This window comes from Podarcis bocagei, assembly GCF_964188305.1.
Source record: "Podarcis bocagei genome assembly, chromosome: 2".
Classification (NCBI taxonomy): domain Eukaryota; kingdom Metazoa; phylum Chordata; class Lepidosauria; order Squamata; family Lacertidae; genus Podarcis; species Podarcis bocagei.
The window spans coordinates 118,633,173-118,660,461 of record NC_138126.1 but is presented as its reverse complement, the minus strand read 5'-3'; the positions used below and the strand labels follow the sequence as shown (position 1 = coordinate 118,660,461).

Below are 27,289 nucleotides of genomic sequence, written 5' to 3'. Positions count from 1 at the left end.
TTCTTCTCTATCAAACGTGGGTTGTTTTTTTTGTTTATTCTTTGAAACTTGACAAGCACTCTAACATCTGTACTTGTGGAAACATCACAAGGAAACAAACAGGAATTCTAGATTTTTTTTTCTTCCTTTTAAACCTTATTAAAAATGAGGTTGGTCCTAAAAATATAGAAAGAAATCAATTTAAATTCACAAAAAACTGTACATTATCAAAAATTCACTAAAACAAACACATTTGGTTATTCATATAAAAAGTGTGATGCCCCTCTTCCTGCTGTTCAGAGCATCTCACAGGATGTTGGGTTGGTTGGTTCCTTTCTGATATCAAATCAAGATGAAGGGGGAAGAAAAAGCCAGTAGTTGGATGATAAGGCCAATTATTCTAGTTGCAATTCTCAAAATCCAGTTGGGGGGGAAAATGCATGTAACTTTCAAAAAACAACAAGGTATTTTATACACTGACTCCCCTAATGAAGATCAAGATTAGGACAAACCTGGATTCATTCTTTTAAGGTGTGAGGGTTTGAATCTAAAAATTTTAACATTTCCATAACAAAACAAAACAAAAGCCCAACAATTAACACTTCCAAACTCTAGAGCTTTCTCATAGCTGAGAAAAAAATCCCAACAGATCAGGGGGGAAAACATTGCTTTAAAAAAAAAAAACCCACCAAAAAGAAGCTGTTACAGCACAAGTTTAGATAAAATATAAATATTTATGCATAATATAAAGTCAGTTTCAAATAGACTTCAAATCTACCTCTTTATTTTAAAAGCAAAAACAAAGCAAAACAAAAATCCCAAAATTTAAAATAAAATAAAGTTTGAGGTTATTTGATAGAAAAAGGCTACGTTTTGTTGAAAACAACTGGGGGTGGGGAGTGAGGTTGGGGTAGAGGAAGCACAGTAAGGGAGGTTTCAGTCTCCAGGCTACATCACCTGTGGCTGCATTTTACTTACATCAGTGCTCTTGCAACTGGATTGGTCGACGCGGGTAGGGGGAAAACAAACACACACACACCCCTCATTCAATTGTAGCACAGGTGGAAATGCGGGAGGAAAGCCATCTCCTGATGGGACCCTGCCAGCCGTTTATCTGCCCCTAAGTGATACCCGTAATTTACAATGGTTTGAGGAGCTAGGCTGGGTACGAAAAGCAGCTAGGGAGTTAAGGTTACAGGAGATGTCCTTCCTACCACTCCGATCCACCTGGGTGGTGGAAGAAAAGTGAAAGAAACAAGTCGTTTCCTCTTTTATCTCTCCTATATGCCTCCTATGCATCTGCACCACGGCCAAGAATACTGGACCAGCATCCTGAAACGAGAAAAACCAACCGCAGCAACGCCCCTGTTCCAGGACAGAGGCAGCTGGGGTGGACTAGGATGTAAGCCTATGACTCCTGAATACAAGAAGGGTCGGGTGAATCTGTTTCCCAGGCAGCAGTCTCCTTAGAAACCATTGCTCAGCAACAGTGTGAGGCTGCTGCTCTGGGACCAGGTTATTACTTCGAATACAGACTGCTAGTAGGCATCCATGCACCGTGAGGGGGGTGACTGATGGAGAGTTGCTGAATTGCAAGAAACGAGATGACCAATTATGCTTGTTTAACAACTGCCTTGTGGACTGTTTGGGGTATTTTTCTTTTTAAAAAGGCTAGAGACCTAAACATGTATTTTTAAAGACTTTGTTAAAACCGCATTCCCTCTTGCACCAAGTGGGAGCGGGAAGGATTGAACATGAGATCACCTGGCTCCAGCCACAAATATTTGAATCTGCCAAGCGCTTAGCACCAGAAACCCAAATACAGAAAATATCACAACTGCTTTTTCGCATCAGGCTCCTTCTCATGCAACAATCCACCAGAATGTCTCTTGCATAGGTTGGATAGCAAAGAATCCCATACCTGCACATTCATCTCCATGGAAGCTTGTGCAAGAGCTGTTCTTGGTGGACTGTGCGGGTTGTTAAATCATTTCCCCGAAGCTGGAGCAATCCATTGCGTCAATGGAACAGGGCCTGGGGGTGGGACCCTCTACAAACCGCTCTATACCTGCTCAGGCAGCTTCAAAACAAATTCTGGTTTTGGTGGTTCTGGCACTGGAGTTAATGGTAGTTCATTGAAACAGGCTGCTCTTGCCCACGTGGCAAAAACAACAATGAATGGAACCGCAATTATTTCTCCTCTGAAAACCATCAAAATCCAGTTGGAAAAGGGTTTAGAAAAAAGGCTAAAATGTTAAGAATGTTCACATGGGGTATGTATGAGTGGTGATCTAAGGTAAAATACTATATAGAAAATGTAGACAAAAGCTGAAAGGAAATACCTATGAATTCCAGATCTTTAGATTGAGGGCTGCTGTGGACATCCTGCAAGGCCATAGTTGGTGGAAGGATGAGCTTCATCCTTTCATGCTTCTAGCATGTGCCCTCCACAGCGGCATGCACCTCAAGAAGACACACAAGTGACTACTCTCCCTTCACTTGCATGTAATGTCCAAAGCTGCCCTTCTAGATTGAATCTCAGTCAAGGTAACCAAAGGAGGCAGCACAATTTAGACCCCACAGGTTAAAAATATGGTCAGGAGACAGGAACCTAACATGGAGGAAGATGAAATGGTGGCAGTTTTCCCTCCCTTCTAATGGGCTTAATCGCACATCTTGACTCAAGGAGGAAATACCTACGATAGATTGGGAATGGTGTTCCAAGGCAGGAAACAACAATCCTACCAAACGTACAGATAGATTGCAGATCAAACTTTGTAGACAGTAGCCATCCCTGAGGAATAACGCTGGGGCAGAGTTGGGGGACGGGGGACAGGGTGGGGACAACACTCAATAAGGCCAGAATCCCATGACATGATCTTCTGAAGAGCTGGAAGGGGGCATCAGAAAATCCTTCCTCCCAAAACGCAGGTTGCATCAACCCCACTCCTGCAAGCTCCTTTACTTTGGTCCCTTGAAGCCTAGTGATACAATCCAGCAATGTTACCCACAACTAAGAGGGGGAAAGAGCTGTATTCTTGCAGCTGGGACTTGGGCACCGCAATGGACTCATGAGCTGCCCCTGCTGAAGTGTTCCCTGTGGAATCAGGGGTGGGGAAGAGGCTAGCAGGAAGGTTCATCCAGCTAAACTGGTTTGCATGAGGGGGGATTATCTGGTTGATACTGTCTTCTTGGTACACACTCGTTCTGGATTATTCCCATTTTGTTCAACTCCCTTAGAAACTAAATCTGGAATAAACCAATATTGAGCAAGGGGGGGTGATGTAGATTAACCAAATATAGGAGTGCAAGACCCCATTTTCATACAAAGAGCTCAAGCTATGACCACCCCTCTGGAAGCAGCCCATCTTAGTTGAACCAAGAGAATGTGGCTCACAGGGGTGAGACCCTTGAGAAGGGAGTACATCTTGCATTCACATGGGCAGAAGTACCTCGACATCCTAACTCCTCCAGATGAACACCAGCTCTAAGCCATATACCCTTGGTTTCAGAAAGATCATTGGAAACTGGGGGAAGGAACCGTCCACAGCTACAGTGGTTGTTCAGCAGTGGTGGGGAGAAGAGGCCGGTTGAGACAGAGTTGGAAAGGGCAAAGGGGTGGGGTGGGGGGTAGAAGCAGCATGTTTCAGTGTCATCAAGGTTGTCATTCCCAGAGGCAGGAGTGATCTGCTTTATACATTTTCAACGCGACTCTAAAAAGGAGAAAAACTTAACGTTCACGTTACTGGCCATTAATGCATGGTACTGACACTGCACAGAAAAAAGTGTTCTTACACATTCACTAAGAACTATTGCTATTATTAAATAGCCCCAGCTAAGCTGGGGTTGTGGGTGGTTGTTTCTCCATTTGAAAAAAAGGAAACTTTTTTTTTTTTGGCTTACACAGTTCAGAGAGTTTGTGTTGTTTAGAGCGAAGAAGTGAGGGGGGGGGGCTTCTGAGGATCCAGGCGGTGAGTGAAGCCGCCCCATCGTTAAATGCCAATCCAAGTCCAATCATTGTGAGAGGGGGAAACATTAATCAGCAGGTAGCAAGATGGAGCTCCAGAAGAGACAGTGTGCAGCACAGGGTTTTGAAATGGGAGGGCTTCGCCTTTGGCTCCTCTCATCTCTCCCCATTCTGCCGGCTTCATGGGTTTGTCTCCTGTTTTCCCTGATAAAACTCCTCCCACCGACTCTCAAAAAACTGGCGCATGGTCAGCCCTGCCTTGCCCACCTCGGACTCATCCTCATTAAAGGTCCGGCAGTTGTCAAACACCAGGGCAGCATCAGCAGCAAACTCCTCACAACTTGTGTACCTGCGGATGACAAAGAGAGCAGCAGTCAGCTTCCTGGAAGCAGCTAAGAAGTCCAGCACTCAGACAGAAACTGCAGGCGCCCTGCAACACCACAATCCCATCCCTTGGTGGTGAGGGCAGTCTCAATGCACACTGCTTTAGCCAACTCTTAATTACTGTGAATCAACCCTCCTCTCAAGCTCTCCCCTCCCCTTCCTTCATTTCTTCCCAATGGCTAGAATGCAGGGGCAGATTATCATAATGTTATTACATTTATACTACAACTTTCCTCCAAGTAGTGCACCTTTTCCCTGTTCTACCTCCACAACAACCCCTGTGAGGTAGGGTCTAGTCTTAAGTCACCTAGTGAGCTTCATAACTTAGTGGGGATCGTGCTTTTTGAATAAGCACTCAATAGTTCAGTTGATTAGAACGTAGTGCTGATAACGCCAAGGTTGCAGGTTCAATCCTTGTATGGGACAGCTGCATATTCCTGCATGCACTGCAGGGGGTTGGGACTAGATGATCCTTAAGGGTCCTTTCCAACTGTACAATTCTATGATTCGACACCTGGTCTCCCAGGCTCCAGTCCAACGCTACATTGCACCAGCTTCTTTTTCAACAGCAGTAAGCTATGGCGTAATTTGGATTTGGGACCTGTCAGCTGTAGGAATGACTCCCTACAGGACTGCAGTATGGCATGTATACACTTGGGACAATTCCACCAGTCTTTCCCTTGCTTGGGCTACCACCATCTGCAGGTGTCATTAGGAAAGGGAGGAGGCTGCTGAGCTTGAGCGGCTAGCGGCAGGCTGATTTACAGGAAGGTTTCTCAAGTCTGAGACGTTAATTTACACTGTAAGAAATAGAAAGGAAAGATCTTGTGGCATCTTAAGAACTAACACAAATTTATTTGTGGTGTAAGCTTTCATGAGCAAGAGTCCAGCTCATCAGATGTAGGTGCTTTCCAAGTTGGCAAGTATATACACATGGGTGTGGAAGAGGGGGAAATAAAGCCATGAAATCAGAGGGAAATAAATTTCTAAAAGTACAGACTGTGACAATTCTGATGAAACTTAAATATAGTCCGATCTTGCATATACAGTGGTACCTCGGGTTAAGAACTTAATTCGTTCTGGAGGTCCGTTCTTAACCTGCGGGCCTCCCACTGCCGCCGTGCCGTTGCCGTGCAATTTCTGTTCTCATCCTGAAGCAAAGTTCTTAAACCAAGGTACTATTTCTGGGTTAGCGGAGTCTGTAACCTGAAGTGTCTGTAACCCAAGGTGCCACTGTCTATTCCTACTAATGTGGGGCAATGCTCCATACACCCAGACTCTGGTCCACAAAATCTCATGCATTAATAAAGGGGTTAGTTTTCAAAATGCTACAGCACTTTTGGATGGTTTTTCTGAAACAGACTGATACAGCTACCACCCCTCAAGATTTATTTTTTTAAAAAAATCTCTTTCAATATCATGCCCAGGTGGTGGATAAGACACTGCGCCTTTTTTCTAAAAAGTTTTAACTCAAATTTTGCATGACCGCAAAGGACCCCAGCTTTGCGATCACTACCTCTGCCATTCCTACATCACAACGCTTGGCCTCCCCAAGGCAGGCCTCATCACACTCTCCTTTCCCTGCGCAGCATCACCTTTCCCTCAGTAAGCCCTCTGGAGACCTCAAGTTTAGTAACTCTGCAAAAGAAGCCAGGCCCAAGGGCTGTGGAATACTGCATGGGACTAACATAAGGCGTGTGCTATCTCCACCTGCACAAAACTACCCCATTTGTAGCACACAACACCCTCCAACCAGGACCAACCCCCACAATTAGAAAGGGGTTGTGTGAGTGCCATTTGGATTTGCAAACGCCTTGAGCTGGCCCTGCCACCAGCATGCTCCCTCCCTGGACTCACCCGCCGCGCAGCAGCCGTGCCCTCATGGTGGCGAAGTCCATAGGGTTTTTGATGATTTTCCGATAGCCAGGCACTAGCCGGGGGTTAACTGGTTCCAAGAAAGGCCAGGCAGCTTCATGCGATTCCATCTCCATCAGGATGATCCTGACAAAAAGGGGCCAATGTAAGAGTCAGGGCTAAAGAAACTGGAGAGCTTATTGGTCAAGCTGAGAAGGCCTCCCAAGGAGCAAGAGGAGCCCTAGAGGGGATTTACTGACACTCTAACCAAATTATTTGGATCATTCATGCACCGCCTACTAACCGAAGAGGTTCTTGCGGCAGCTTACTAATGCAACTAAATAGGCAAGGGTTGCTATAGTGGGCAAATATATACACAAGTTTCCCCCTCCGCTGCCTCTCTGCTTCTGAATCTCTGGGCCACAGCACATCTGAGAGGAAACAGCTGCTGCAGAAGCCCAATGTAAGTCCCTCACAGAGTGGGGCTGCTTCAGCCCATGTCCACTGTGGATGTCTCTCTGCGTGGCAGATGCAAAAAGCCCAGGGAAAGCAAATTTACAAGCCTTCCACAGCCCTCAAATGCAAATGGTCCTTTCTCTTCTCCATTCGAACCTAACTGAAAGCTTATCCCTATGGCATATTCTGCTCCACTCCCATCTCCCCTAGACACCAACTCCAAGGTGGCACCTACTCGCAGAAGGTGAGGTCGGCACTCTGGCCTCGTGTAGACACTCTTCTTCGCTTGGAAGGAGACAGGCCTTCACCCGAGTATCGGGGCGGTACGTTGGCCAGGTTACTGCGCTGCTGGTTTGCTGCTGACCGAGATCGGGGCCTGAGCTCCTCCTTTCCAAAAAAAGCCCCGGAACTTCCACCTTTTCTTTTCTTGCCGCGTCGCGGAGAGCCATAGTCATCCTGGTATTCTCTTTGCATCTGTACCATAGAGAAATTGGAGGGGCGACAGGGATGTGTGTGTGTGAGAGAGGTAAGTAAAGAACCATAAACTGGTGAATTTAGGAATCCCACTTCAGGGAAGGGTTTTCCAAAGGCAGCACAAAAAGCCTAGAGCTATCTGCTAGGGATACGGCACGGTCCCACACTGTTGCACACTCCCCACACGCTCCAACATTCAACACTCCCTCCCTTGGAATGCATCTCAGTACAAATTGTGGAGCAAAGGAAGCCCTGCCAGTCAAGGAGGAAGTATCAAAGAGTTTGGGATGGGACAGATTCTAGCCCACATGGAGCCAGCACCTGAGCGATGCAGAGGGAGCAGAACCAGTCACCGGCCGGCACCTCGGTCATCTTGGGCCGGTGGCAGTAGAGGTGGCAGCCACGATCGCAGCTATCGCATAGCAGCAGGTTCTCATCATCATCCCCTTTCCGGCACACTAGGCAAGTCTGAAGGGCAGGGAGAACAAGGAGGGGTGAGGACCAGCACCACATTCAGAGGTCCAAGGCCAAAGTTGAGCTCCGAGAGCTCTCCCTTTTCCCTTGTTCCCCAAATTGAGCTCCTTCCCAGCTAGATTCATCCAAGCCACGGCTCTGCTCTAGCCAACCCCTTTGGAACAGAGAGATCTTTCTGCAGATCCCACAGCTGCTTCATCTCCTCCTAGTACAGGCTTCAGCACACATGGGCCTCTAAAGGCCACGCAAGGAGGATCAACTCTCTTCTCTGCACCAGGGATTTCACCAGTTACCTATGTTCACTTTGATTTCTTCATTTACGCTTCCTTCTATTTCCTACCCCCAACCCAGTGCTCCTTCCTCACCGCTCTGACAACGGACTTCTCCCAGGCAACAGAACGTTCCAGCTGGTAGATGCACAGAGAAACTTGGGCTGCACTATGGCATCTCTCCAAGGTCTGGCGCCACGTTCGCATCCGCGGCGTGATCTCGTATGAACTGCAGAAGAAAAAAAGAGCAATCCATTAAGATGGGGGGAAGTCAATCCTGCCCAGCAAAGGAAATTCTTCACTTGGGAGTCTCTTGGGGCCATTCCAAATGGAAACATACTGTGAGAGATGGCAGGCCTTTGGCGCGTCATCTGAAGCTCCAGGATGGAATCGTCAGGGGAATCTATAACTTCTGGCTCAGAGTCTTACTGCTCTAAACCATCTACATCCCTGTTATATTTAGCTCTCATTAACGTCCATCGTCGCCTAGCTCATAAGCATGCTGCGTAAACATTAGAAATCTGGTGAACTTTGACATTTATTGTTAAGCCTCAAAGACTTAAGTAGGCCCAAAAGGAAATCTAACAGTAGCCTTAAGTTCAAATCATTCTCATTTCCATCATATGCAGCAAAAAGGATATTTATCATACCTCAGGCCTGAGAGAAACAGATTCTTGCCAATAAGATTTCTGACATTTCCTGCTGGGCCTTGTAAAGCCGTAAGACTTACTGGTAAATGTCAACATTCACCAGATTTCTCACTTTTGCTGCAATGCATACATTTACCACTTTCTATTGCCTAAAAAGCCTCATGTCAAAACAAGCAACAGCAGCAGCTTTTTCCCTTTCATCTTAGTATCTTCTCAATGCAATCAGACCTGGAATTTATCAAGACTCCTGCCCCAACAAAGTCCATATTCTCCCATTTCCACAAGAGGTTTTTAAAATGTTAGTTCCTGTGGGTTTTACAATTTTACTTTAATGTAAACTGATTTAGGAGTCCCTGGGTTAAAAGGAAAGGTATAAAAAAAGCTTTTTATAAATAGTGAGACGACCCTGATTTTCAGAGTTAGGAGTAAGGCCCTGGCAATTCAGTCAACAGTAAAAGAATACACCTACATTTCTGTGGTACCCAGCTCAAGGTTACTGGGGTTACTCAGCAAAGCTTTTTCTACCACCACCTCGTGAGGAGGCCAGAGGGGCTCTCTGAGGTATCTCCGCTCCAAGTTTTGCTCTAGCTCTGTCAGGCGAAGCACAGCTAGGTCTAAAGGGTTGGTGGTTTCACGCTTCATAGCTGGTCCTTCACGCCGGTTTTTTATGGTGATGTCTTCCAGAAGCTCCAGCTGATGCTCACAGTACTGCAAGTCGTTCCGAACAGAATCAGGTTCTGGACTTGTCCAGCCCTGGGGGGGGGGAGGTGGAAAGCAAAAACGTGAGATCAGGGCCTGGCAGGAAGAAGAGGGGGTTGTGACACACTCTGGGAACCCCAGATGCATTTGTGAATCTTCTTTCCATGTACCAACCGAAACCAGTTCCTGCAGGTACAGTTTTCAAGGTTGTGCTACTCCTGTTGCCAATGAAAAATATTTGCACCAAATAATGATGGTGCCTCTGGCACAAATGTGCAAAGGAGCCCCCATGTACCAGAACACTCACAGTCTTAAGATAGCCCATCAAAACGAAGAAGCTTGAATCATCTTATGGTGCTGCCAATGTACATGGACCTCTATAGGTGCCACAACAAAAAAAGAGAAGTCTTTGCTCTCAAATTGATTAGCTTTCTGCAGGGCAGTGTAGCTGCAAAGGTGCCAGCTGGGGAGTAATGCCCACATGCAAGAATGGAAATGCCAAGGTAGGATTTTAAGTTGACCTGGGTCATTTCTCTCCTCAGTTTTCCAACTCCAGAAACAAGGAAAGATCTGAATGTATGTTTTAAATTGTTACGGCAGATCTAGAGATTAGCAGGCACCCCCCAGGGTGATCTGTACAACGTGAGGTCATCCCCCACCCCACCCACAAAAATAAGAAGAGTTATCAGGAGGGACTCAGCCTACCCTGGATCATGGTACCTACTCGGATCTGTAGATCAGCCATGAGTACCCGCTGCTCCAGCTCCTCCACCCACTGCAGAACAGACAGGTCTGCCTCAAAGGCCCGCTCAGCCATCGACCACTGGGCCAAGGTTTCCTGAGAGACAGGGTGGGCAGAATCCTCAGGATGGGTCTGGAAGATGGGATCTAGGTGGGAAGACCAGAAGAGTCCATTAGAGAAGTTAGGGATGTGGTAACGTGGCTCCCTGCCTCACTCCAGCCATACGATGAGAAGCTCTTACCATTGGCAGCTCGGGCACACACCTCCCGTAGGTACTCCTTGTGCTTGATAAGGTGCTTGTGCAGGGCTTTCTCGCGGATCCCTCGTGGGTGCAGTACCTGCACCACGGCTTCCAGCTCTTCTGGATCCTGCAGCCACCACCAGCCACTCTGCATCTCTGCAAGGAAGAGGAGAATGGGGAGGGGGAGGTGAACCAGCTGAGAGTCTGGGCCCACTGAATAAGCCACCGTTTCCGCACAGCATGCCTGTTAGCTCCCAAAGTCTGCACTCTGGGTCTTGTGTCAGGTCAGCGTGCACACGGGGAACTGCACATCAGCAGCTTTCAAGGTTCAGGAAGCCTTTAAGTAATGTGGAAGACAAGCATATCTAGTGCAGTACTTGAGGGGCTTGTCCTTAAGAACAGAATTTTTAGTCCTCGTGGGGAAAACGTGAAACTGCATTGGCAGTTTCTACAAGGTCTTCCAGACACTGTGGGGTGATGCTTCCAGGGGTTAGGAGATACCTATGGTCACTCATGGCGGATTCTCAGTCGCGTCTTCTTACAAATGGTAAACCATTTCATCTTCCCTCACAATCCTTTTCCAACCCACGGTATCAATAACTTCAGAGTACGCACATAGTACAAATTACAGTGGTGCCCCGCAAGACGAATGCCTCGCAAGACGGAAAACTCGCTAGACAAGAGTTTTCCGTTTTGAAGGTGCTTCGCAAAACGAATTTCCTATGGGCTTGCTTCGCAAGACGACAATGCCTTGCGAGTTCCTGCTAGTTTTTTCCCCTCCCCCCTTTTTCTAAGCCGCTAAGCCGCTTATCAGCTGATCCGATCAGCAGATAAGCCGCTAAAAGCCGCTAATAGCGCTAATCCGCCAATGGGCTTGCTTCGCAAGACGAAAAAACCGCTACACGAAGAGAATCACAGAACGGATTCTTTTCGTCCTGCGAGGCACCACTGTATACAGAAGAAAAGGAGATGCAGGTTTCCCTCACCTGGAGGTATAGGCTGTGCTGTCAACTGTGTCAAATATTTCTGCTCAATTTGCTTGAAGAGTTTTGTAGGGGGGCGCCCCCGTCGTCTCGGCTGCCCTAGAGGTTCCTGGCCTTTAACGGGGACGTCCTTGGCTCTTGAGGAGCAAGTACTGTGAATCCTGGAGCTGGAATGGAGAGGGGTGGAGGCCAGCTGTGGCAATGCTGGGCTGGCGGTGGAAAGGCCATTCAGCTGCGGAGAGGGAAAGATCAGGATGCATCAGACAAGGCATGAGCTCTAAGAGGGCTTTAAAGTCACGCTTCTAGTGGAGTTGCCATCTGCTCAAGGAGCTGCCTGGCTGTTTTTTCAATCATGCCAACACTTACAGGTTACTATGTGGGCTTGAAATAAATCAGCTACTACCTTATCTGAAGTCATTTGTTGTCTTATTGCTAGCTATTATATATGAGTGGAAGGCACCAGGGAATGGTGTATATTAGCAGGGTAAGAGGATAACTAGATAGAGGACAATGAGATCAACAAAGGATGTTATACTTTATCTATACCAAGTTGTGTCCCGAGGCAGGACAATCTTATAACCTAAAGCCACTTCCACTTTTGCCTTGAAAGCTTCGCAGGAAGACATCTACCCACTCAACGAGAAAGCTCATTCTAAATGACTTTTCACGGTTAGGAAATCCTTCTTGATGACAACTCTAAATCTACCTCTTGAATTCTAATCTATTACTTTTTGTCCGATTCTCTATGAACAGTAGTTTCCAGACCGCTTCCTGTCTGATAGTTCCTACCTTGAACAGATAAGAAATGCAGAGCAATTCAGAAATAGCATTACCACCACCAACCCCATGCTCTAGTTGTTACATGGAAACAGACCACTCACAGGGAACTGTCCCCAGGATTCAGGTAAAGGCCCTGCATTCAATTCCTTGTATTAATGCAGGCACCATGTCCCTTGCTCCTCCACTGACCCAGGCAAGATCAGAATTGGAGCTTGCATTTCCTGGTAATGAAAGGTCTCTAGATAACACTCACCTGCCGGGTCGAGGCCTTTGACTGGTCCCTGGTCGGGGGCTTGCAGGTATGGGGGGCAGCTTTTATAGAGGGTTGTTCAACGGAGGTAGTAATTGGAGAGTCATTACAGGGTGCCCGGGGCAGCAGATTGAACCAGGCAACCTGTGTTTCTGTGGCACTTTCATCCTCTGCGGCAGAGTCTGGCAGCTCATCTGGGGGTAAGGGGTCCCCTTTGCCAGGGCTGCTGTCTGGGGTAAGCACAGAACTGTTGAGCAGCGAGGATGCCTGCTGTGTCTGGCTGAGCCAGGACAGGAAGGCCGACTGGCTGAGGTCATGCTGGGATTGGCCCATGGGCACACAATCCTCCAAAAATCCATTGACAGACATGGGGGCGGGCTCTGGCAACTTGGGCTCCGACGACTCAGGCAGCAGCATATTGTCCCTCCACGGCCGGCTCCATGACCAAGAAGTTGTGCCGTTTACGTAATCAGTAACCGGTGGGGTCTCAGTGGTCTCTTGTTTGATGGGCAATGCCTCCGGTTCTTCCTCCTTCAGGGCCTCTTCCTTCTCTGGCACGTTCTTGGGTGTCTCAGGGGAAGCTGCTTGGGAGGCAACAAAAATGATATCTCCCTAGGTTTCGCCACAAGATGGTGCTAAAAACTTATCTCAAAAATACAATGTCAGGGGTGGGTGCGGGGAGGACCTGTGGCCCTCCAGATGCTCTTCCATCAGCTCCAAGCAGCAGGGCTGATGGTTAGAGATGATGGGAGTTGGGAGGGTCCAACGTCACCTAAAGGGCCACCGCTTCCTCATCTCTGTATGGAGTGAAGGAGGCAAGCACAGGTACAGCAGATCTTTTTTCTTTTGGAAAGTATCTTCCCTGCCTCCACCCCCTGACTGCAAGATAAACACTGATTCAAATCTGTCAGGGAACTGCCATCAGAGCCAAGAGGAGAGGTAAGGTTCCCTAATGATGGAGGGGAGGGAACAAGCAAGGAGAGAGAGAGAGCTTCCGCTGGGGAAGGAAATCAAGGTAACACCAGGAAGAAAGGGGAGGCTGAGAGCACTGCGGAGGGAAGGCTCCGAGACTCTTCCAGTGAGATCAGCGGAGAGAGCACAGGACCTCCGCTTGGTACGCCTACGCTGCGCAGAAGGCTTCCGCGCAGAGAATCTAGGAGACTTGGAGTCAAGGAACTTTTATGTTGGAAGAAATTTAGGAAACGCCCACTGACGGATTCTGCCAGGGACTGAGACAGTCGCGTTGTAAGGGCTGTCCAGCCAGGGAAAGGTTTAGCTATATAACCAGCTTGGAGCAGTTTGCGGTTTACGCACAAGCAACCCCAATTCCCATTTGTGGATGTGGGTGCAGCTTTCTTGAGCGGGTAGAACAGTAAGAGAAAAAGCCGCCAGCGCACGAAAGATCAAGCACCAGCTTTTCAACAAAGGAGTCATTGGCCAAATGTTATATACAGCTGAAGTCTAAAGTGCGATTTGGTTCGCAGATATAATGCCCTATTAAATTACTCCACCCATCCATATATCTCACATGCTGCCTCTGCACCCTCAGCAAACTTCAGTCAAATTGGCATTTCAATTTTAAAAAGTGAAATGTGGCCCACAGATTTAAAAACAGACACACAACCCTCCTGGCTCCACTTCCCACTTCTTGCCCCAAATTCTGAGCTGTCCCACGGCTCTTTCTAATTAGCCCATTAATTCTGATCTATTTTGCCAGCTGCAACAATCCTCGTGGCCCCAAGTTCTGAGGAGGGAGCCACCCCACAAAAACAAGGAACACCACAAGAAACATGTGTTCTTCCTCGTCAGAGGAAGCAAACCGATAAATAAAAATAAATTAAATATTAGGACGAGGCACATATTAACAAAAACCACAATTTGTACGATAAAACAGGAACTATAAAATCGCAAATCAATAAACTGTAAAATAAACTAATAGGCAGACCCCCAACTCAGTAATGCCACCAGTACATTCCAAATGCCTGCATGAAGAGTCAGGTTGTTATTGAGCGCTGAAAAGAAGCCGCCATTGGTGCCTCCTGGGCCTCTGGGGGAAGGGAGAGAATTCCAAGGCTCTCTCCAACATCCCCACATAATGTATAGCTCCCAAGGAGCCCCTCCCTGCAGGAGAACTTAAATGTTCAGTCAGGACAATATAGGAATAGGAGTTCCTCAACTATCACGGTCCCAAGTGGTTTAGGTTTTGTACACCCTAGGCTCCACATACCTGCTGAAACCTCACAGCCTTCTACGAAGACCCCACCTAGGTGAGGCAGCACCCAATACCGACGTCGATATCGATCCTGTCCCAGGGATGAAGCCCGTAGCAGCTGTGAAGCATGGAGCAACTTCTTGCGGAAGAACATCTGGCGCTGGAGCAAGGAGGAGACCAGTAAGAGCACCGCGTGTTATAAAGTGTCTGTGCAAAGCTCTGGTTACCATAGCAAAGAGTAACACACCTCCCTGATTATTCTATTGACAATCCCCAATATACCCTTTTAAGTCTAGCTGCTACTACAGCTCCTTCCATTCCGTACTTGCTTATCTTTTCAAATACAAGCATTTACCTTGGAAAGCTTTTCAATTTGTCTCTCCAGCTCAGGCACACTGGAAACCGGAGTGTCATGCTGGGAAAGAAAGAAGATAACTTAGAGCCAAACCCTCATGTTTCCCAGCAAATCTAGACTGAATTGCTATGCTTTGGATACATTAATAAAGATCTAGAAAGAAGAAAGTGGGAAGTGATGAGCGGAGGGGAGGATCCAGCTGCTGCAACTTATGAAGTTGCAAAATCCACTAAGAGACCGGGGGGGGGGGGGTGCCCCTCTTATTCTACAGGAGGCAACACAGAGAATGTAGACTCACTTCCTAAGACTCTTGCATCTTGCTAAAAAAGCTGGTCGTTTTGACAAGCTTAGATCTGCCTCAACGTCCATGGCCAAACATGATTTTTACCAAGGGTCACACTACTTTGAAGTTATTAGAAAGCAGAGGTAATTTAAATCTGTTCTAAAATATTAACTTTTATATGTTTTCAAGGATGGTTGTGAATTTCTCTTGATTTTATTGTTTTATCTTTTTGCGAACCGCTTTGAGGGGTTTTTTTACAATCAAGCGGTATATAAATTTTATGAAATAAAATAAAATTAGTTGGTCCTATAGAGGTTATTGCTCAAACTGTCCTGCATCTCATGCCATATGACCAACACTGCTCCCTCCAGACCTGCACTTTGCTATTAGAACAGATATTCAGGGACACTGCATACGCCCTTCTCAGTTTACTCGCTCACTCCTTCACCTACCTCATTGTCTTTCCGTGTCCTGCATGCTCTGCTTCTCTCCTCCTCCATTTCCATGTCCTCATTCTCTTCATTGATGCGTGAGCTCCGCCGCCACCGCCCTTCCTCCAAGCCTGTGATTTCTGACTCGGGGCGTCCTGTCTTCTTGGCTAGAGCAATCTTTAACCTACAGTGCAACAAGAAGGCACCAGTAAGGGAGAGAAGAGGGACACGATACATTACAGCAAGGGACTCTGGGATTGAGACTCAGGGCAAGTGTTATCCAGCTACTGCACCTGCATGAGCTGATGCACAACTACTAGCCATCTGGAATTACCGTATTTTTCGCTCTATAGGACGCACTTGTGTGTGCATCCTATGGAGCGAAGATGCCATAGCCCCGCAACCCTCTCCCGGCTGGAGAAGTGACGCGCGGCTATGGCAGGAGCCTCTACAGCCCCGCATCACCTCTCTAGCTGGGAGAGCGCGCGCGGGGCTAAAGAAGCACCCCGCGACCCTCTCCCGGCTGGAGAGGTGACGCGCGGCTATGGCAGGAGCTTCTATAGCCGCGCGTCACCTCTGCAGCCGGGAGAGCGCGCGCGGGACTAAAGAAGCCATAGCCCCACGACCCTCTCTCGGCTGGAGAGGCTCCTGCCATAGCCGCACGTCACCTCTCCAGCCGGGAGAGCGTGCACGGGGCTAAAGAGCAGGTCGAAAGGAACCTGAAGCCTGGAGAGCGAGAGGGGTCAGTGAACACCGACCCCTCTCGCTCTCCAGGCTTCCAAGGTGGCCGCCTGAACGCACCTTAAACGGCACCTTGTTTTAGAGCGGGAAAACAAGAGGGGGAAAGTTCTCCCCCTCTCTGTGCAGCGCCTCCTGCCGCTTCACTGAAGGGGCGCTGGGCAGAGAGGGGGAGAATTTTTTTTCTTGTTCTCCCCCCTCTAAAACAAAGTGCGTCCTATTGTCCAGTGCGTCCTATGGTGCGAAAAATACGGTATTTCCTTGGGTGACCCACATAGCAAAGGGAGGAGAACCAGAGGGGAAATCCTCTGGTAAATCCAAGAAGGTGGAAAATAAAGCAATCAATAATCACTTTGGCTCCTATAGTCACAGTAAGATTCCACACCACCAGAGGCTACTTGACTTAAATAAATATAAGAGTGAAATGATCTCAGCCTTCTTCATCGAAGTGCCCCTCCCACGCCCACTGAGCTTTCTGGTTACACTGGGTCAAAACTAAATCCAGGGATATGTACCTGCGCAGCTTTCCTTCAATGATCCATTTATTTCTCCTGTGGTTAGACATGTTCTCTAGGGTCTTGTCAATTTCACTGCAAGAGTTAAACAAAAAATAAGAAAGAGAAGTGGGGTGGGGTAGAGTGTATATGACAGGAAGAGTTCAACTGCAGAGAATTGGAATATCAATATATGCACAATGCTCATTCAAGATCCATTACCCACCCCATTACACATACACAGTCCAGTCTACAAGATAATCTGCCAGCGGAAAAGTAAGGTAGCCACTCATTTCTTTAAGTCAGACATGTAACGCTTATGTAGGGACATTTGGACGTCCAAGACTATTGAAATCTGTTGTTCCCAGTGGTATCTTCCCAGAAAACAATTTGTTCTCTGTTCAGCACGTTTTCTACACAAAGTCCAGGTGCAATCTGGGTGGCCACATGCTAGAGTGCACAAAACCATTTATCTATTTATTTAACAGCATTTTTACACCAATGTTCGGTCAAAAAATGCTCCCAGTGCAGCTTGCATAAAATCAACAATGAGCAAGGTAGTCCCTGCCTACAGCCTTGGAATCTTACTGTGGTCACTAAACATCTAAGATATGCTGAACCATCCAGCTCCTCTGCTTGCTTTCCTCTCTCAGCTCAATACAGTAAGATAGCACCATGGGGGAGGATGCCTCCCCATCCATATCTACATATTATGAGCTCAGACTGTCACATACATATGGCCATGAGAGACACAACTAAGCAACTTGCCTGAGCTATCACCACTTACTTGATGATAAGGGCACTGCTGTTAAGTTCATTGACGAGGAAGGCCAGCACAGCAGCCTTTTTGTCAGGGGCTAGTGCCTGGAAGGGTTTAGTGCGCAAGCAGTCACATAGGTTCTCATCTGCCCCATAGGCTATGAGGAAGCAGCGAAGGATCTCAGACACAGTGTCACGGTTCAGGCTTATCTCAGAGAGTTTCTCGCCAAGGATCTTCAGCGACTGGCAGGAGAAAGGAGAGGACAATAATCAAGATGTGTCTGCCATGCCAACAGGAGCATCCTGCACAGCATTCAAGACTCTTTCAGAAAACTACTACCACCAAGCCAAACCTCACTAGGGAGTGATCTGTTCATGACAATGGGGTGATAATTAGCCTCCTCCACCACCTTAATGTCAACTCTAAACTGTCCTGTTTTTTAAAATAATAGAACAAGAGTATGGCTGGCAATATGTGTTGGGTCCATAATGTATTGAGACTGCCCCACGGTTAGAACAATGGTTCTAAGCGAAACAGGCAAATGTGCTAATACGTCCAATTTGCAGGTTTTAGACTGCACACAATTTATCTTTTCTTGGCGCAGAATTTTGATTAAGCTGCCTCCCTCGACCCTTTAAAGTACAAGTTTACATAGGGCTAGACAGAACTGATGGCCATAAGTAGAACAGATGCAAATAGATCACTGGGGAGGAAAAGAGCTATGAAGAGCAACAAAATCTCACACCATGGTCAATGAAGCCTCCCTCCAAGCTCCCTCTCATAAAAGTATTTAGCAGATAATTCCATGCAACTTTTAAGTTCTCCCTGAAACCTTGAGTGCTAGAAGCATTCTTTTTTAAAAATAAAATAAAATGAAAAATTCTATTCTCAGGAACCTGCACTGCAAGCCATAGTCTGCCACTAGCAGCAGGCTTGCCGCTATAGCAAGCCAGGATCCCTGGCAATGATGCTTCTTCCTGTCCTCCACAGACAGCAATCTAGTCTACATCCTACTCACAAAGTAGATACAGGAAAAAAACCACAATAGTCAGGCCTGCATGTATACCACAATTCCACGGGAGAACAGGAAACTTGCATAATGTGGTATTGGGTGCAGCTTCCTGAAACGCTCAGCTTTCATTTCAATTAAAAATATACAACATTTTTCTAGCTTTCTGAGCTTTTCGTTTGCATAAAAGTGTGTAGGCAATGCCTACTAACATCTCAGAAGAAAGAGGGCTTGTTGAAACAGATTCTCAGTGTTTGGGGCAGAGTTTCAGTGCTTTGCACAGTTTGCTGCCCTTCCTCATAGTGAACTCGGAATATGCAAAAATAAGAGAAATTGTGCAAATGTATTCAATTTTCCTTGGTGCAAAATTGGGGTTGTCTAACCTCTCTCTCTCTCTCTCTCTCTCTCTCTCTCTCACACACACACACACACACACACACACACACACACAGTTAACACACAGCTCTGATTATAGCATTTAGAATATTCGGCAAGCACCAGGATACAAACCCATTCCCTTTTCGCACCAGTACTTCAGTCCATATGATTTCTTATATTCAAACATGCAGATTGATGTGACCCAGAACATACATACATGGGCTTACCTGGCAGAAGGGAGGGAGGCCAGGATCATACAGTGCAGCCTTCACCAGCTTCACCAGGAGGTCTAACACTTCACCCAAACTATCGCCTACATTGAAGAGGCCCTCTTGCAGGGTACTCAGACTGGGAACCTCCCTGGCTACATCAAAGCCCAGCACCTTGCCATAGTTGTGTAGGAATTCCACAATGGCTAAGCAGTCTGAGAAAGCATGGCTGGGCAAAACCAATCCAGGGATGCGAGAAAATTCTGGAAGAGGCTGGGAAAGACAAAATATCAGTAGAGAGCATCAGTACAGACTTGTGATCTAGCAGAATAGCTAGCCCTGCTCATACTGCAACTCAGCCACACGAAAGGCTGATAATATACAGTGTCTAACAAGGTAGAAAATCACATAACATTTTCCCAGTGTGGAAAGCCTGCCAGCCCTCGAAAGCCAGATGCCCAGATTTCCCTGTCTCAAACTATATTAAATTCCACCAGGACAGATCAAGTCCATTCAGCAACATGAATAGATACAGAGGAGAACTAAAATGCCACAGAAAAATATTTTACTGTCTTAGTGAGATACAACTAAATAGCTCAGACAATCTTAGCCTTTTGGTGGAAGAACTAAATGAGCAACCCAGTAAATATATGACAGAACACCAAATCAGACGCTAAAATCTTATAATTGGCCATAGGTGACAGAACAATGTTGTGAGACAATCAAGTGTCTCAGTTGAGCAAATATAGGAAAGTACTGAAAGGTTCACATATTTAAACAAAAATGCATTGTTTGTTTAGTATTGGTACAATTAAGGAATCTGGTGCAGAAAACTGGCATCCTGAGATGTTAATGTCTGAGCCAGAGTCGCCGCCTCAGTTTCAGTGCCAGATATCATTTTGTGGTAAACCCAGAAGACCCGCTAAGCTGATGCTACACAACAAAATAGTGTTGCTTGGACGGGAGTGTCTTGGTAAGAGATGAGGACTTTCATGTTACAATAAACACATAGCTGCTACAGGCTTGAAAATTTCCCCTTCATAATATTTGGAACAGCATGGTATAGGCATAGTGCACTGTTCTATGCTGCATTATTTGCTACTGTTAGCATGCGGCAGAGAAACATACCATACTGTGACTTTGTAACACTGGCAAGCTCCTCTAGATATTAAGAGGTGAAGGTAGGAATTAAACATTCAACTGCTATCTTTAATAGTGGCTCTGCTTTTACGTATAATGTAATTCTATCCAAAGCTGTACAGGATAGTTAATAGTCTGGCAGACGTTTAGAAGATAAGGAGATGCTTAGGGCTTCCTTCATCAGTTGGCAGGGCTTCAACTACCTACACAGCTTTCTCTACCCACCTTTGCCCATGACTCTTCTTCCCCCATCTCTACCCTTAATGCCAATCCACCCCAACTTTCGTAAGATTGTCCAAACCATACTGCAACCAACCAACCTCCCTCCGGACCCCCCAATCTCTCGCAATGCCAACAAAAATAAATAATTTTATAAAGGACCTACCCACGTGAGGCTGACACAAAAATCCCTGCACAAGCATTATGCAATAGATCATTATCCAATAAGATTCAATCAGATCATTATGTCCCCATCTCTCTCCCCTCTTTCCTCCCAATGCCTATGACAATAGTATCTCATACCGAAAATAAACAAACTGTGAAAAAGACACGGTGAATTGAAAGTGGAGACGCTATATGTTCTTTTCCATGCTTATTTGTTTGTTTTACAATACATTTTTTTAAAAAAATAAAAACGGATTTAAATAAATAAATAAACAAACGAATGGAATAGGGGGCTGTCTCCCAACCTCTAAAAAGCCAAGCAATTCTATGCACCTGGTGGTCCCCTAGACACATATCTTCAGTGGGCTTCTTCATTTCCTCCAGAATCATTTGCTGCCGCTGTCGTTCTTCCTGACGCCGAGCTAGAAGATTCTTATCCACCTTTCGGGGAACCTTGGCTGGTACTGGCAGCTTTTTTTCCTTGGGCTTCACTTTTTCTTTCAGCTTTGCCTTCTCCTTCGGCTTCTCTGGCTTACTCTTTTCTGGCTTGTTCTTTTCCTTCTTTATCTGGAGAGGAGGAGAGACATGGCAAGGTTTACATGCAATTATTCAGGACCTGCCAACCTTCCAACTTTTCAAAGGGCCATTCCTGACCCACCTTCGGCTTCTTTTTTACTTCCTTGGCCTTGACCTCTTTGGGCTTGAGTGCCTTGGCCTCTTGCCTCTGCTTATTTTGCACCTATGGGAAAAAATAAGCATGAGGAATTATGTCAAGGAGAGAATCCACTCAAAAAGAAACCTAAGGGGAAGGGGAAAGCCACTGCTCTGTCTTTACAGTAGTAGCTCCCAAAACATTTACTAGGAACATCTATCAATTAAAGTTTGACTGCTTTTCGGCTTAACTAGGAGATTCTTTTCCTATCTTTCATTAATTTATTTTCAATATTTATAGACTGTTTTTCACTATATATGTGGTTTCCAAGTGCTTTACAAAGCAATAAAGAAATGCACCACTGCATTGACAACACATCAGTCAAATAATAAAACAGGTGTTTTAAACAGTAAAATCCACAGGTACAAACCTAAAAGAAGTCTCACACAACTTACTTAAAATATCTAATTGAATAGAAAGCTCTTTGTCAAGAACCTGTAAGTTCAACAGAGAGGGGGCTTGTCTGATCTCAGCTAGGATGGGACTCCATAGAATTGGGCCCACAATAAACATGGCTCCTAGTGGATACCAGCTGAGCCAGGAGGGATCAATAACAGAGACTCCCCTGCTTATCTTGTGATCAGGCAGGGATATAAGGAATCAGGCTGTCCTTCAAGTATCCAGGACTCAAATTGTTAAGGGCCTTGGAAATTAATAAAAGAACCTTAAACTTGCCCAGAAATATACAAGCAGTCAGTGCAAACTTTTAAGGGCTGCAATTATGAACTGGTAGTGTGTCCCCACCAAGAGATTAGCCACAACATTTTGCACCAGCTGGAGCTTCCAGCCAAGCCCAAGGGACAGACCCTTAATGCCCCGCTCCACAGCTAACTAGGGTAGCATACATTCACATACTGCTTAGATTCACCACACAATCAATGGTGGGATTTGGCATTCTGAGCAACTCAGCTGTGAGTAAATGCTTCTATCCCTCATGGCTGTAGAGAAATGCCTAGAATCGCACCGAATTAGCACACAAGCAGTGGGAAACTTATTCCTTGCTTTCCTGTCCCTAAAATACAAACCCATGTAAATTTTTTTCTGCATTCCACTATGCAATTCAAATCCTTTGCCAAAAAATAAATAAATCCATCCTTTTAAAATGTGAAAGCAGTCTTATGCCAACTGACTTGGACATATTCCAGACTTGGGTGCACAATGTGGAATGTTTGTCTTGGGGTACACACATATCCTTATTGGCAACCAAAGAAGGAAGCTCTCATCACCCCCCCACCTCACCCCTTCAGCTTGGGAAATGCTCCTTTAATCCCAAAAGCATCCCCCTCTTGCATAGGGAGAGAATACTGTGACCCCTTCCCACCAAGAATACACTGTCCTATTCTACTGTATGTACCTTTTGCCTCATTTTCTTTTTGATCTTGCTCATCTTCAGCTTATCTTCATCACTGAGTACCTCTGCAAATACAAACGGAGAATGAGGGAATTTAAAAAAAATGTGAGACTAGAACAGCCCGCCATTCCATACCTAATAGTATCCTTGTGCTTTATAGCAGGCTTCCCAAAGTTGGTGCCCTCCAGATTTTGGGAGCAAAACTCCATCCATGATCAGGAATTAGAAGAGCTGTTGTCAAACAACATCTGAAGGGCACTAGGTGGGGTAAGGCTGCTTTACATAAGGTACCACTTCTCCAAAAGATGTAGACTTAGGGTGATGTTCCTAAGATACACAAAAGGGGAGTGTGTCTCTATCTCAATTGTTAAAGTTTTATATCCTTCTCCAAAAATGCCTATTAATGACTGCAACCCTGAATGAGCATCCATAACCACAAAATCTCTCATTACTACCTGCTGTGCTATCAGTCTACATAAGATCCCAAGATAAGACATAAACCAACATGTTCTCTTTAGAGTTTTTTCAACTGTACAGATACAGTTGACAGGAATCACCAAATCATTTCTCACCCCTGAAAGTCACCACTTCTCTCTCAGGCACACTGCTATAGATGGGAGGTGTGTGTTCAGGAAAGCAGCAGTGCTCCTTCCCGTTTCTTGCTAGCCATAACCCATGTCTTTGAAAGGTAAGTAGAGAGAGCATTTTCCTCTCCCTGCCACCCCCCGCAGCCGTACTGCCACTCAGAGAACCTGTCTGTTTATCTATCTGTCTGCCTGAATGTGTGTTGGGGCGAGGAGTAGGTCTGAATGTGTATGCATGCTGAGTGTGTGTACGTTTGTGTGAACGCACATGTGTAACTTGGCCACGCACACTTCTGATCACATCCACTGCTGGCATGCAGCTCTCAAAGGGTTAGGAAAAGGTTAGCCAATGCTGACTGGAAGCTACTCATGATGCACCAGGATTGACCAATCTGTTTAAAGATTGCTTGCGTGCAACCCACATAGAATTCTAGTCATATTTCTACTCCTGAAACTCTCAGCTAGTCTTTAAAATATATATATATATAAAGCACAAGTTTTTATCCCTCATTGCTGTGGAGACACAAAGAAAGCTAGGAAGACAATGTCTGCAAGTGCTTCCAATCCTCTAGGGCAGAGCTTTTATGCCATGTTTAGCTACCTGCCCCTCCCCTCAGTCTCCAGTCATGTTCTCTTACCTATATACTTTTACTGCCCCTTGCTTATCCGTTTCTCTCTTCCTGCTGCCACACCGCTCCTTGACAAGAAATTCCAAATTTTGCAAAAACTCAAACATTAGTTTCCAGAAAAGGCATGCAAATGGAGATTGATGTAAAATAAGCAGATTTGCATGCATCTTGTTGATATATGCTTTAGTTTTGAGAGCAAAAATTGAATTTTCTTGGCACACAGAATGAACAGCCCTGCCTCCAGAGACTGACAAACAACTCCTGCCACAAACTAAAGCTCTTTCTTGTGAAAGCTCCCGGCATGCAGAAAGGGCTTGTCCAGCTGGTACCTTGGGCTTCCAGTCTTTTCAGAACCCTGGCATCCATCTTGCTCAGCAGGTCAGGCACTTTCACTTTGGGAGGACGGCCACGGCCACGTTTCACCTTGGGCATTTCCTTGGCCTTGGCTTTCTCAGTATTGCGGGGTCGGCCACGTTTGCCTGTGATGGCCTGGATCCGGGAAGGAATTTCCTCAGGCGTCAGCTGCACCCACTGCAGGCCCTGTGAAAGAAAGAAAGTGATACAGAAATAGAACCCTCCCAATCTCTAGCAACTTCAACTGGTGCAGAGGTTTTCAGATTTTCCTCCTGCAAGGAAAAGTGATGCTTCCCAGTGGTGCTTCCTGTACACCCCAGTAAGTTCAGTCATTCCTGAACACAGATTCTAACTGATGTCAAGAAAGGGATTATGAGGTAGGGAAGAGGTTGGCAAACTCTTCACAGTTTACCAACCCATAGTGCCAAGGCCCTATGATGGCACAGGACCTGGTTTTGAAATGATGTCACAGGAATTGGAGAATGGAGCTATGCAGTCCTTGTGTCACAGTTATGAAACTGATAATAGGCACAGAAACATCTTGCGCCTTATAAAACTTCATTTGTATTGCTTCCCCTGAAGCACATGATCACCTACAGACAGCTGTAAACAAGATTGGTGCCAGTGATCCCTAGCAAACTCCTGGACTAACATCATTACTAACCTGGGGTGTATCTCGCTCTTCAAAGAAGTCTCCTACTGGCATTCGAGGACTGAAGCTGAAGTGTTCACGACAGACATTCTGCACAATGTTTCTGCTCAGATACTGGAAGGGAAGTAAATGACCAAAATATGAGCTGATCAGATACTGTGTAGCATCTAGTCTCTTACTAGGGAGGGGCTCTCTGAGGTGGACACCAACACTTGGTGAATCCATCTTGAGAACGAAAACACACCCAAGAAATTCATGCTGGGTGTTGCCTAATGAAAGGGCTAATGCATTAACAAATAAGGCCACTTGTTGTCTGGTAGAAAGAATCTGAAGAGGGTGAAGCTGATTTCTGGATTGATGCTCTAAAGCAGAAATCACATTCATCACAATTAATAGTTCCCAAGCTCCAAGTGAAGGAAATGGGAGTGACTACCGTGAGTCATGTCTGAGAGGAAGTAACAAGGCTTGAAGCAGGGGGCAGGGGAAGAGATTGAAGAGTCATAGGCTATCTGAGATGCAGGACCACTGAACAATAACAAAGAGAGATAGTCAAGTAGTGCTGATCCCCATACTACTTTGCTTTCCAAACAGTTCTCTATACCAGTGGTTTTCAACCAGTACGCCGTGGCACCCTGGTGTGCCTTGAATGATGGTCAGGGATGCCGCGGGCAACACTGGCCTCTGTCCCTCTTTCCTTCCCTCCCTCCTCTGATGCTTTCTCACATCTCTGCCTCCCAAAGGCTTGTATGGCTGTTTGCTGCATCAGCCCTGGCTACAAGTTCAGAAGGCGAATGGTGCCTCTGGGTCTGGCCAGGGGGTGCTGGTTGCCTGGAGCTGAGGCGGCCTCGGAGTAAGCAAGCAAGTTGGCAGGGGAGCCCAGCCAGCCAGCCAGCCCTTGCTGTTGGGAATGGGCAGACAAGTCCCAGGCCCCTGTGGGGCAATGTGAGGAGGCACCTCTCTTTGGGGTGGGGTGGGGCAGCTCAGAGACCAGGGGCAGGGGCTGCCTGGAGGACTCCCAAGGAAAGGGGTGAGGAGAAGAGCCTGAGGGAACACTCCACAAGGGAATGTGTACAAAAAAGGCTGTCAGCTCTGCAGGCAAGGAGTCACATAACTGGGCTTCTGAGCCACACGGGAGTGCCACAAAAAGAATATAGTTGGTCAAGGGAGCCATGGCCTCAAAAAGGTTGGAAACCTCTGCTCCATACGGTATAAATGACAAAAGTTTATCAACTGTCACTACAAATATCATCTCAATATCAAACTGCTGCTCCGCAGGGCTGACTGCCTCCATCAGATCCAAGGCAAGAAGAATCCCATAGCAACTCAGCATCCTGTCTTCCTCTACCACTGTGGCACAGTAAAAACCAGAGTCCGGGTAGTTACATCAAATGATTATTTTGCTTTATTTATGACTCACTTCCCATGAAACGTACCGGAGAGATTAACTATAAAAACAATTATAGGATTTCAAAGGCAAGTGAATCCACTCCTGTAGAAGGTCTCTTTGCCCTTGAATGAAGAAACAGGAACTGTGTCTAGGGAAAAGTGGCTCCCAGAAGAGCTCAAATCACCACCAATTCCCCCCTGAGAACTACACTTTACCTTTATCACCTCTGGAAACTGCTTCATCCTCTTGCCACAGGGCCCATAGTACCAGGTTTCTCCCTGCCAACGGCTGCTTCCCTTCTTGATATACACCTCCCTTCGCCACCTAAACATAAAGATGGCCTGTTAAAGACTAGATACATGCACTGTCCAATGCAAGGCATCATGCCTTGATCAGCACCTTTTACAAGACAGAAACCCACCCCACCAAGCAGATGATGCTACCTACCCATGCTTTAAGGGGTACCGCACCTCTTCTGCTGTAGCTATCCGCCTTCTTGGAACATCACCTGAGCAGAAAGAACTACTGTTACCAACACTAACAAGCACCGGCTAATGTTTTAAAATGCAGTCTAGGCAGCTGAGAGGTCTTCAGGAAATGGGTCTACTTACTTTTTGCTGATACACTGAATGTTGAGGCCTCTTTACTGTCCCCCTCTATCATGGATGTGGAGTCTTCTGGGCAACTGCTCTTGGTTACCTCTTCCAAGGGGGTATCTAGAGCTTCTGGTTCAAGTGCTGCTTGTGAATCCAGAAATTCTGTGCCCTCTTGTCCTACTTCACTCACAGCTGTTAACTCCAGGCTGCTGTCTGCAGCAAAGAAGGCAAAAACAGGTAAATGGGGATGCAGAGAGGAAAATAATTATAATCTAGAAAAGCGAACAGATGAAGAAGAGTAGGGGTTAACAGTACTTAGTTATACATCTACCTACACACTTAAAGAGTACTCACATAATTTACTCACTTTGCGCTAAGTCAGGGTTTGGAACCCCTGGCCTGTGGGTCAATCTTGGCCCATTAGGGGGT

General features: G+C 46.4%; 1 protein-coding gene across 9 annotated transcripts in view; it reads right to left on the bottom strand.

The window, feature by feature from the left end:
- The window catches only part of BAZ2A (bromodomain adjacent to zinc finger domain 2A), a 64,618-nt gene continuing 37,329 nt past the window's right edge, over window positions 1–27,289 (bottom strand). For 6 of the 9 annotated variants that reach the window (XM_081181224.1, XM_081181222.1, XM_081181223.1 and 3 more), the window contains exons 6-29: window positions 26,876–27,073; window positions 26,712–26,772; window positions 26,480–26,588; window positions 24,890–24,991; window positions 24,201–24,411; window positions 22,662–22,723; window positions 21,254–21,334; window positions 20,929–21,162; window positions 19,090–19,344; window positions 17,503–17,717; window positions 16,737–16,811; window positions 15,505–15,667; window positions 14,770–14,829; window positions 14,430–14,574; window positions 12,206–12,786; window positions 11,176–11,404; window positions 10,190–10,345; window positions 9,931–10,094; window positions 8,977–9,260; window positions 7,954–8,086; window positions 7,436–7,582; window positions 6,876–7,114; window positions 6,188–6,331; window positions 1–4,295 (exon numbers count right to left, since the gene is read on the bottom strand). In XM_081181224.1, coding sequence (XP_081037350.1) covers window positions 4,127–4,295; window positions 6,188–6,331; window positions 6,876–7,114; window positions 7,436–7,582; window positions 7,954–8,086; window positions 8,977–9,260; window positions 9,931–10,094; window positions 10,190–10,345; window positions 11,176–11,404; window positions 12,206–12,786; window positions 14,430–14,574; window positions 14,770–14,829; window positions 15,505–15,667; window positions 16,737–16,811; window positions 17,503–17,717; window positions 19,090–19,344; window positions 20,929–21,162; window positions 21,254–21,334; window positions 22,662–22,723; window positions 24,201–24,411; window positions 24,890–24,991; window positions 26,480–26,588; window positions 26,712–26,772; window positions 26,876–27,073 — 4,217 coding nt within the window. In that variant the 3' untranslated portion in view covers window positions 1–4,126. The remainder of the gene's footprint in view (window positions 4,296–6,187; window positions 6,332–6,875; window positions 7,115–7,435; window positions 7,583–7,953; window positions 8,087–8,976; window positions 9,261–9,930; window positions 10,095–10,189; window positions 10,346–11,175; window positions 11,405–12,205; window positions 12,787–14,429; window positions 14,575–14,769; window positions 14,830–15,504; window positions 15,668–16,736; window positions 16,812–17,502; window positions 17,718–19,089; window positions 19,345–20,928; window positions 21,163–21,253; window positions 21,335–22,661; window positions 22,724–24,200; window positions 24,412–24,889; window positions 24,992–26,479; window positions 26,589–26,711; window positions 26,773–26,875; window positions 27,074–27,289) is intronic. The other 3 variants (XR_014004692.1, XM_081181227.1, XM_081181228.1) reach the window with 3 other exon arrangements.